This window comes from Saccostrea cucullata, unplaced genomic scaffold (assembly GCF_032062105.1).
Source record: "Saccostrea cucullata isolate Sc308-1 unplaced genomic scaffold, CSIRO_AGI_Scuc_v1 ctg6027, whole genome shotgun sequence".
NCBI classification, from domain to species: Eukaryota; Metazoa; Mollusca; class Bivalvia; order Ostreida; family Ostreidae; genus Saccostrea; species Saccostrea cuccullata.
This window is the reverse complement of record NW_026929097.1, coordinates 1-11,580: the sequence shown is the minus strand read 5'-3', so window position 1 is coordinate 11,580 and position 11,580 is coordinate 1. Positions and strand designations below refer to the sequence as shown.

Sequence of the window (11,580 nt, the reverse complement as noted above, 5' to 3'; positions counted from 1 at the left end):
GAGCGGAACCTATGCTGTCCCCTTTGTAGAAATACAGAAGCAGTTATACAACCCCGGGGGCAGAGGGACAGGGACGAAGATGACAGTTCCGATTCGGACGGGGATGCCATCCAAGTCGGGCATGTAGTTCGAAGTCTGCTGAGCCAGTAAAGTTACCTGACCAAAACCTGAAACCAAAACCAGAGAAAAAACCAAAAAAAACTACAAAAAAACAGAAAAAACCAAAAAAAACTACAAAACCAACGAAAATAACAAAAAAAGCCCTTTTAAGGGCTACCCAATTGTTTCGAAAAGATGCCTACTTAAACAGTCAATAAAAAAAAAGAAACATTGTGTTTCTCTCAAGTTATAACACCAGGTCACTTTTTAAGAAATTTATGTGTTCAAGTACGACTTAATTTTCTATGTAAATTATGCCGCCATGATGAATCTCGACAAGATTTTACCCCAGTGAAAAAGGCTTGTAATCCACCCTGTAGGTCGTTTAAAGTTGTTTCACATTGTTTATAATTGTGATTATGTTATCCCTCACCTATATGTTTAATGTCAGCTATGCTAAATAACCCATTTCTGTGTAATTTGAGAGAATGTTTTGTCATGTGCTTAAAGTATGGCCTGCTATTCATGTCATCATTTATAAGTGGATCCTAAATAAAATCTGTCTTTAAAAAATACATTTTACAAATGACATTTAATATAATTAGAGTATAGGAATCCATATATATAAGAGATATTATTTTGCATTACATTTATAAGAGGCATTGTCTCATGTAATTTAATAACAAAAATGGGTTTTATTTTTCTATACAGTCCTCAACCTGGAAGATATGTTTTGTTCCTAACCAATCCATTCTCTAAGTGAAGTGAAGCCTGGCTGCTGGTCTTCCTTTGGGAAATATACAGTGAAATAACTAACATAAAAACAAAAACAAAACTTGAATCTAAAAAAAAGTTTCAATATCATTTTAATTTATTTAATTATTATTATTAAGATAATTATTTAAAATGTTTATATTTTCAAAATGGATAAAAAATAAAATCTGATAATGAAAATCAATATCATAAAGATAGCAAGTTTTGACTCCAATTACTGATGAATTTCTGAATTTTCCATTAAAATATTGACATTATATCACAGGGGAAAAGAAAAAAACTACTTGAGTGTTTCTACTGACCCCCACCAGAGATCTGCTTATGAGTGCATGGGGATTGCTGTGGACCTTCATCTCCTGTTTAAAACAGACATTAGAGTATGACAGATAAAAAGGTACTTTTTTTTCTTCTTTATTTTACATCACATGAAAATACACAATTAATGATGATGAAGAATGTACACATGTTTTTCATAAGTGTGTACAAATTGTTCAATATAATGTCTATAATGAATCCAATTTCCTTGGCCTAGTCCACACCCAATCTTGTAAGGAAAAGCATAAGTCTGGTAAGGTAAACTTTCCCCCATTTCTTGTAAACAGGCTTGAAACCATTGCTCTCTGTTTTGTGGGGTATCCTGATAAGTGGAAATTCTTTTAGGTCGGTGACTTGCTTTTCCATAATCCCATTGACTTGCTTTTCCATAATCCCATTGAGCTAATAAACAAATGACCACAGGGGTTTGTGAGGGAAACACCTTAATAGTGCCTGGAATTCCTCTATCTTCTTCTACGGCTAAATTTCTAGTCCCTAGAGGTCTGCGAGTGGCATAGAGATTAGCTTGTGGGAATTTCTCGCAATACTTTGACTCAATCCATGAGCTTTTACAGTTAAACAATTACATTGATGAACAATAGCTTCTACCTCACAGTTGAGTAAATCACCTTGTATCTCCTGGAGACTCATGATGTAAAATGAATCTATTTTTTAAAACACCCTTGTTTTTATAGAACAACAACAACAACACAATAAAACAAGATTTCAAATTTTTATTCAGGTAAATCTACAATCTCTTGGAACTAATTCTTTGTTTCTCACATCAGGTTTTAGAACTCCATATTCTTCATAGTCACCTTGTCTATAAAAAGTTCTTTCCAATTCTGGGGTGCTGTAAGACATCTCAAAACAGGTTAATTTATGAATCTTTCTGTACATGTATCTCCCTTGAACTCTGTTTTTCATTTGAATGAATCCTCTCACATGATGAAGTTTTCCAGTTTCTGGATGCCTTTCTTTTTGTAAGATCAAGTATTGATAATCACTTCCAATGATTTGATCTACATCTTCCTGTCTGCACCCAGTTAAATTAAATATCCAATTATTGGCTTTTCTACCTCTGTCTTGTTTTAAGTAAGCAATATATCCATTGCCTGTATTTTCTTTCTGTTTATTTTGATAATGAGCCTTAATATCCTCCAAGAGTTTGTTTGGTCTTATGTTTTCTTTTTCCTCCTCCTCCTGAGGTTTATATTCTACAGGATGTTCTTCCATCAAGGGAGGTGGTATAAATTCTGCAGGATGTTCTACCATCAAGGGAGGTGGTATGATATCTTTTCCTCCCTCCTGTATAAGTAACCATTCAGTTTCCTTTAATCTAGTGTTCTGACTCATTTCTTTGCTGGAGGTGTTACCCATAATAAAGCCAGTCCACAACTGAGGTGTGTTTTATACCATGTTTACTATTTATACCTTTTTTTAAAAATTGTATCTATTTTTTCCCCAATCTTTAAAAATCCCCTCAACACTTTTTGTTTTGGTGTTTTGAAAAAAATCTATGGTTAAAGGGAGATAACCTATTTTTTAAAAATGACAAAAAACCCACAATTTTTTTTTCTTTTCTTTTTTATTGAGATCTAACAATAAATAACAGTTCAAATCTTTTTTTTTTTTTTTTTTTTTTATTCACATCTTGACCAGCTCACATTCTTAAGAACTTTTTCTTCCTAGCTTCTCTAGCTACAATAGCTTCAGGTTTCTTCCAAGCTCCTATTTCCCATTCTATCCAATCTCTGGGCTCCAATTCCTTATTTCTCTCCTCCGGTTTCAGAACCCCATATTCTTCATAGTCACCTCCTTGTTTGTAAAACATACTTTCCAATTCTGGGGTACTGTGAGACATGGCAAAATTGGCAGCGATATGAAGTCTGCACATAGTCAGTCCTCCTTCTGGTTCCTTCATTTGAATGAATCCCCTGATTTGATGCAGTTCTTCTGTCCAGGGATGTCTTTCCTTTTGTATAATCAAATACTGGAAACCGAAGAAGAAATCATCTTGGTTGCTCAGAAACATGTCTATATCTTCTTCTTCTTTGGGCTCTTTAATGGTGAAAGTCCAATTAATGGCTGTCCTGTAAAATCTGTCTGGAAATTTAGGATCATTGATAGGCTCATGCAGGGGTAAATATTCATTCTTAGGTTCCGGATCCAGGGTTTTCAACTCTATTCTTCTTTTTGTTTGAGGAGCTTCGTGATCCCCCTCCATAGGTTCCGTCATTCTCTTTTCTAATAAGGTAAATTTATCTTTATCCATCTCCATGTCTTCTAATATTCTAGGAATTCGTTTGCCAAACTGTCGTTTACTCAACCACATGCCCCACCAACTGAGGAGGATCGTCTTTAACACCTTGTTTTTATACCCCCTCACCTTGAAAGATAAGGGCCGTGTGCAAAACATACGTTTGACCTACGTTTTTTTTTTTTATGCTGACTACATAGGTAAATACTTGGCAGCGATTCAAGATTATGACGTCACGCTTCACAGTCAAAAGCTCAGTCTAGCCTAACCAGTTCAAAACTGGATTTTTTAACTGAAAACACTAACAAAAGACAAAACAAAGAACACAGATTTTTGATTTTTTTTCATTCTTTATTTGTAACAACAACAACAACAACAAACAACAAACAAACAACAACAAACAATGCATTTACAATACATTTTGATAAAAACATTGACACTTTTGTCCATGACCCGTAGGTAATTTATGATAAGTGTTTTTAAACCAATTCGCCACATATCTGTCCCTTTGTAAAGCCGTACTCTGGTCAAAGGGGAATAGCCACTCGTCGGTTTTCTTTCTTTTCTTGTCTCTTTGATGTAAATAATACACGCAATATTGTCCACACACATCGGTATTCCAGTCTTGATAGCGATATGGATTATAAATCCATTGCTGAGCATGACGCTGGATAAAATCTTGAATTTCTTTTTGTAAGGGAGGAAATCCATAAGAATCGAAATATTCCACCACGGGATTGCTCACATATAGACACCCAATGTTCTCCAGGTCGATCTTGAGGATCCGTATTGACCACGACAGCTTTTTCTCCAGGTCTTAATTGATCCGGTAATAAATCTACAGGATACACGCCTCCAAAAGAACTCTTGAATTCTCTGGATAAGACTTCTCTCAATTGTCCCGTATCCATTAGTAATCAATGCTCACTTCTCTCTGTTTGTTAATTTCTAATAGGTTATCAAATTCTGCATACACCACACAATTGATGGTGGTAGCCGTATTGTTGGTAAACTGCACTTCTACTCTCAGATTTCCTGTTTCTATGATGTGGAATTTATCCGATTGCGCTTCTTGATCTTTAGTGAAATCCCAGCCCCATAGAGTGTAGCCGCTTTTATACTCTTCTAGGGTAATGTCCGGAGCCCAATCTTCTCCTAATTTCCCCAGAGCTTGATACAGACTGAGATACGATCTCAGATATAAATCGTCGTTGAAATGAGGCTCAAAACAACGAGTACTCATGGTCTCTCCGTTGATACTGACATCTAATTTCTTGATCCCAAAGTTTTGGAAATGAAAGGGATTTTTAGTTTTATCTCCGTTAAAGGCCGCATTCTCCACAAAGCCTAAAATGAGACGTTTAGGCATCTGACCTTGAAACAGATGATCCGTAATCTTAGACTGAGTTCCTGAGCCAATGGTAAAGGTTTTCACTTCCACTCTTCTCAAGGGATATTTGGCTCTGTGGGTATTCAAACTCTGATTAATGGTATTCATCATGACTGCTGTGGGTTTGACTTTTCTCACCCACAAGATCATACTCAATATTTTCACTTTTCCTGTACTTCCTCCTTTGATCATCATGTAGAAAGAGGGTCTAGCTCGATTAAATCGCAAACGGACGTCCACTTCATTGGGTAGAAATCGATCTTGTTGAAACAAATCCAAATGTAAAGTATCCAGCAAACTGATTTTCTTACTGTCAGCAATAGCTTGGTGTCTTTTTCGGAATCCTTCGTTTTTAGAATTAGCCGGTAACGCTGTGAGGATGGGTTCGTTAATGGTCACTGTACCGGCACCACCATTTTGACCCGGAGTTACATTAAAGGTTTTATTTTGAGCTAGACCAAGGTCCTCTAACCCCACTTCGTCCATGTGTCCTGCCGTATCTTTTTCCCACAGACTACAGGCCCTCGTCTGTGTCTTTAAAGTTCTGGGTCGGTAAGACAATAATTTCTCCAGATAAGCTTTGTAAGGATAGGTATCCGTCCCTGGAGTCACTATTTTGCCATTCAGACTGACATCGATTTCCGTAAACATGGAATGTAAGATATTATTCACGGGACTGGAAGTGCTGTTCGCCCCAGTCGGATTACTTCCATCGTCTTTGGTAAATTTACATACCATTTGAACATAAGTTTGAGATAAATCCAGATAGTGATCTCCTTGTCCTTTGATTTCAAATTCGATGGGAGCGGTGTCGGAATCTAAAGTACTGGAAATGGGGTAATATTCTTCCCATTTCGAGTCTTCTAAAGCAATATTAGTCGGAGGGACTTGAAACAATTCTAAATTGTTCATCCCACACCCACAGGAATCGGGCTGTAACATGATGTGTCTACTAGGATTCAGTTTTCACAAATGAACCTTCTGTTCCCTGGACTGTCCTATTTATACTCTCTCTCTCTCTCTCTCAGTCAAACACATCTAAATGACGTTTTCTTTTAGGAATTCCTCCTCCTTGTTTTTTCCTTTTTCTCTTAGGACCCCCTCGGGCTAACAGGACTCTTCCTCTCCCTGTCTGCTTTCTTCTTTTTCTTCTTCTTCTTCCTTGACCTGTTTGTCCTTTTTTCTTCTTCTTCTTTCTAAAGGGTAAAGAGACTCCTCGATTGAAAGCAAATAGACCTGTATTTTTGGCCGCATTGAGTCCGTGGGTTAAAAGAGCATTTCGGATGTTTTTTCTTTTTCCCACTACATCTCTGCCTATCTTCACTCCGGCCATGATGGCTTGTTTTTTCCCATGTTGGAGTAAATCTTTGACAAATCCTCGACCTTTTTGTAACCCCATGGCTAACTCGGCCGCGTTTTTGAGAGTCAAACCTGAGTCTGTGCCCGGTAGGGGTATGTTAGGGACTGCTGCCGAGAGGAAGTTTAAAAAATTTCCTCCTTTTTGAGGTTTCATGTGAGTTAAAAGCCTACTCAATTTGAGTAATTGTGTAGCAGGAAGTCCGGGTGAAAAATTATCCAAGGGAAGGGCTCCCACCAATCCAGAGATTATAGAACCTACTGCTCCGCCTTTTTGACGTAATAAACCTTTATGATAAGTCCAACCGTGTCCTCTTTGTCTCAGTAATCCGGGATGATACTGCATGGTTCATGTCTCTTGTTCAACTGACCTTTATATCCTCGGGGGACTTCCTTTTATACCCTTTACGGCTGAATACAATACAGACAACAGACCAGACAAGCCACCACACCCAATAAGATGGAACAAAACAACGGTACATTCATCTCAGTATACTTTTCTGAAATGAAGTTTCACCACTGATTTACCACTTACAAAGGGCATGGGAGTCCCTAAAGGAGTCATGATGTGAATCTCAATGGTATCGAAATGTTTTTTACTTAGTTTCAAATATTCCGCTCGAATGGGTTCCCATTTGGCTTGTTTTGAATCGTCTGGGGTTGAATCAAGTCACAGTAGACATACATGGATTTCAGATTTTCGTATAAATCCACAGTATTGTTTCCCAAGTAACTAATGTTGATCCATTTGGTCATGTTTTCTGTATCGTTCTGAAGAATGACCTTCTGACCGTCCATGCCTAGCTTATAAGCTAGGGATGTGGGGAAACGAATGCATAAGGGACTAAGCATTTTTGCATTAATTTGATACATCACTCGATCATAGGTCTCGTAATATACTAATTTCATAGATTTTTCTTCATCTCCATCACCAAGGGTTTTCCATATTTTTTTCAATGATCTCTCTAGTACTAGACTTATTTCATCTGTTAAGGCCTTGGGGTGAGTGTAAGGCCCGGGTCTGAAGTGAATTCGTCTAATTTCCATCGTGCTATCTAGTTCTAGCAGGCCGTTTAGTATGGGCCCAATCGAGCAGTACAGGACATTGACGTAATGGCATTGGGTCTAAGGTTTTCATTTTAAATCTGCCATAAACATTGGGGTTTTTGATATGGCGAGCATAAGACTGAGGAACCAGGATGTCAAAATAAGCCTCCTTTTCTGTAATGTTTTTCAATGAATTGGGATACATCATTTCTGTTAAAGCCACTTCCCATTCTCCGTCGGTTAAATCTAGGGATTGTGGTAATAAGGTTTTAAACTGAGCGGTCGTATTGCTAGAAAAAGAGGCCATAGACCCATCACTGGGTAAAGTCATGTAAAACCCACTGCTCTCGGCCATGTTCAATCTAAGACTGAGACTCTAGACCTTAAGACCTTTGTATTTATAACAACACTTTTTTAAAAAATTCAAAACATTTATTCAATGATTTACACATCTATTTCTTCTTCTTCTTCTGATGATGATGATCGGTCCTCAATCACTCGAGTCAACAAATGTCCTTTCTTTTCCACCGAGTCTTTAATCTGGGAAAAGGGGATGCGACAATACAAGTACTCTGTAGGATAATGAGGTGGAAACGTCAGTCCTTTTTTCTCCATCTTGAAATAATATTTCAGACAATCTCCAATGTCCGAGAACCATGAACTTTCATTCTGAATGGTGTTGATGGGTGTCAGTCGATTCCTTTGAGTACAAGTAACCCATTTGAATTGCTGATAATGTTGGTTGATTTTCACCCTCACTCTAGATCCAGTTAGAGGATAGGGAATTTTCATTCTTTTTTCCAACCACACATTCTCCAAGTAATAGCCTGGATGATTTTCAAAGAAATCCATGATGGCTCCTATTTTACTTTTCATCCACCCTCCTTGCATGTACATACACTGACTAATGGGACTCTCACAATACCAACGATACTGCATCTTTGAAACAAAAAACACGTCTGACTTGTTCAGTGTCCTTTTCAGAATGAGAGAGGGTTTGTTATATACCTCTTGATAAAACCTTTCATCTATTTTATTTTATTTTTTAAATTTTTATTTTTTAAATTATATTTTAATTTTTTTAAAACAAACAACAAAACAACAAAGACTTTTTAAACACAAATTTTTATTCAAGTCAAAAAATACAAAAAAATGATTTTATTGTCCTTCATATCGGCATAAGGGGCATTTCTTGTAGGAAGTCTCAAAGAGTTTCTTCACACACTTTTCACAACACGGATATTGCCGGCATTGTCCGCATTTCCATTTTCCTCGAGTCTTTTCCTGGTAGCACATCATACATTCTTTCAAAGGTCTGTTCCTGGTCATTTTCACCCATCGGGGAGGCGGTATGTTCTCAATTCCTTTCTTCCAGATGAAATATTTCAGGCACCAGCTACAACCACAAGTCTCCATGGAAGGGGGGTCTTCTACAATCCAGTGTGGCATAGGTTCTCTACATTTACTACATCCCCAGTACCAAGCAACAACTTCTCCCGCATCGTTATAGCCGACGTATTTATGTATCTCTTTCGTCTTCTCATTGCAGTGATAACATATTGTCTTTTCTACATCAATCCAATAGATAATTCTCCACACAAAAGACATGATGGCTAAATAATGAGTGCAGGGTACTCCCAGCTCCGCTTTATATACCTATCTGTTGCATCATCTTTTTGATATCTATTGCATCATCTTTTTGATATCTATTGCATCATCTTTAAGGGGGGTCGTGTGCAAAAAAAAAATTAGGGCCTGTTGACTATACAGGTAAATACTTGGCACCGATTCAAATCCGTGATTGTGACGTCATCATGACAAAGCTAGTGTATAGAGAGCGCTCTGTTGTGTGTATATAGAGCGTTTAGTTGTATGTGTGTATATAGGGGAAAAATAACTAACAACACTAGAATTTTTTTTTGGTTTTTTCTTTTTATTTTTTTTATTCATAACAACAACAACAACAAGAACAAGAACATCATAATAACAAACATTCAAAACTTCTCTTCAGTTCTTTTTGTATGGGAAAAGGTCTCCTCATGTACAAATAGTCTGTTTCACAAGCACAGTCCATGATATTGTATCCTTTTACGATCACTTCTTCCAAATAGTCTTTTATACAATCTCCAGCTTTTTTCATCCATTTCCCATGAATCCAAGTCTTCTCGGGTCCCTGTGTTCGGTGAGCCAAGACGTAATTGACTTTCCATTTAAATTCTCCATATTTAGGTGATCTGGGTCCTATTAAGAGCATCTGTTTGCTTCTTTGGCGGTGCGGTAACTTGAATCTCTTATACAGGTAGATTTCATTGAGACCTGTTTGTCCTGGATTCTCATCAAAGAAATCTTGAATACATGTCTCTTTGTTTTTCATCCATTCTCCTTTGTGACTAGTCCCTTCAGGTTCTACTATTTTCCAACGATACTCTGAGCTTAAAAAATCCATGATGTGTGCTCTGTCCCTCACTCAGATCAGAAATGATCCTCTTGGGGTTATGGTGTCTCCTTTTTATATAGAGGGGTGTATCTATTTTTAGATTCCGGGATTAACTGGGTGAATTGGTCTTCTTGACCCTAGGGGTTTGATGTATCATGGTAGGACTAGGCATGATGTAACCCACCGAAGAACTCACACAGATCATCCAATATTCTCGATTAGAATCGTGTAAAGCTAACATGACCACACTGGTGATGATGAGGGAAATACAAATGAATAATTGTGCAAAATACACAATTTCTTCTCGAGGAATATTCTCTCCACAACATTTCCAATGAGGTGTTATTTGATGAGATCCGTTTGGGGAATCCATGAATCGAAACTAGGGGGATATCCTTTCCACCGGACTTTGACTTCTTGAATGATTTTCTTCCCGACTCGTCGCTTTTTATACCCCAAGATTTCCTCTACTTCGTACACGTCGTCTGTTTTAATGATCTGTTGTAATTCTTTCTCGTAAAAAGTCCCTTCTAATTCCTCCTGGTTATAATCTTGTACTCGATACACGTAAGGATACCGACCGGGGACTCGTTGAGCAATGGTAAATATTTCCGTGGTCCAGTTCGGTAAATATCCTTTTTCAAAAGTGCGTTTAGCTTTACTGATGCGCACTTTATCTCCTGTTTTAAACTTTCGCTGGGGTTTTGGTTTAGGTGATGATTCTTCCCCATATAAAGTTTTCCAGACTTTTAACACATTCGAGGGCTTCACTTGAGCTGGGGTTCTTTGGATACTGCGATGATAGGTATGATTGTAAGCATACACTAAATCCGGTAAGATCTCTAAATACCGTCTGGTTTTATTCCGAGTGAAATATCGCCACATGCGTGCTTTGAGGGTTCTCTGAAATCCTTCCATGATACTGGCTTTGGTGTCCGTATTGCGAGTGGTAAAGAAATGAATGGATTTAAAACGCCTGTAAGAATTCTCGATTGGTAAATTTTTTGCCTTGATCCGATTGAATGCGAACGGGACGTCGATCGTCCAGGCTCGAGGAAAATGTCACATTTGTTTAGACCAGGAATTACAAATCGTTTTTCTACCTTGCGGACACGTATGTTGCTCTGCTTTGTGTGCTCCTTCCTTTCAGTTTTGCCCCATCTGTCGAGGCGAGATTCAACAGTCCAAACGCCTATTTCTGTGTTAACTATAAATAAGACCCTGAACCCAACTTTTCTTTCATTGATCAACATGTATTCCGAGGAGACACCCCTCCCTTCTTTTCAATTGAAACACGAATTTACCATGGTGGTTGCTGGACCCTCGAAATCGGGCAAAACAGAATTCGTCAAGACATTAGTGAACAATCTAGACTGGATCACCCCCAGGCCCGAAAAAATCGTCTGGTGTTATCGGGAATGGCAACCAAATTACACTTCTTTAAAAGATAAAGTATCTTTCATCCGAAATATTCCAGAAGACGACGAGAAATTAGTAGCCAATTTGAGTGTGCCCCATTTACTCATTTTTGACGACATGATGGGAGGAAAAGCCATCGAATCTATTGTGGATTGGTTTACCCGTAAAGCGCATCATCGGAATACCAGTGTGATTTACATCACTCAGAATTTATTTGATCGAGCCGCTTCTCATCGCACCATTAGTTTGAATGCTCATTATTTAGTCTTATTCAAAAATCCCAGAGACAAATCTCAGATCAGTGTGTTGAGTCGTCAGCTAGCTTTACCTCATTTGATGTCTGCTTATCAAGAAGCCACCCAGGTACCTCACGGATATCTTCTCGTGGACTTGAGTCCCCAGACCCCAGACCAATACCGATTGAGAAGTCGAATGTTTGAAATGTTGACTGTACATATGCCTCAAGAGTATAAATAAAGTGTT

At 37.9% G+C, this 11,580-nt stretch overlaps 1 protein-coding gene across 1 annotated transcript; it reads right to left on the bottom strand.

The window, feature by feature from the left end:
* Positions 1 to 4,358: 4,358 nt before the first annotated feature.
* LOC134279767 (uncharacterized protein F54H12.2-like) lies at positions 4,359 to 5,780 on the bottom strand. Its single transcript, XM_062762169.1, has one exon. It carries the CDS (start codon positions 5,778 to 5,780, stop codon positions 4,359 to 4,361), a length of 1,422 nt encoding a protein of 473 aa, XP_062618153.1.
* Between the last annotated feature and the right edge of the window lie 5,800 nt (positions 5,781 to 11,580).

Coding starts and splice junctions, on each gene's coding strand:
- LOC134279767 (XM_062762169.1), bottom strand. CDS start 5,780: ATGTTACAGCCCGATTCCTGTGGGTGTGGGATGAACAATTTAGAATTG.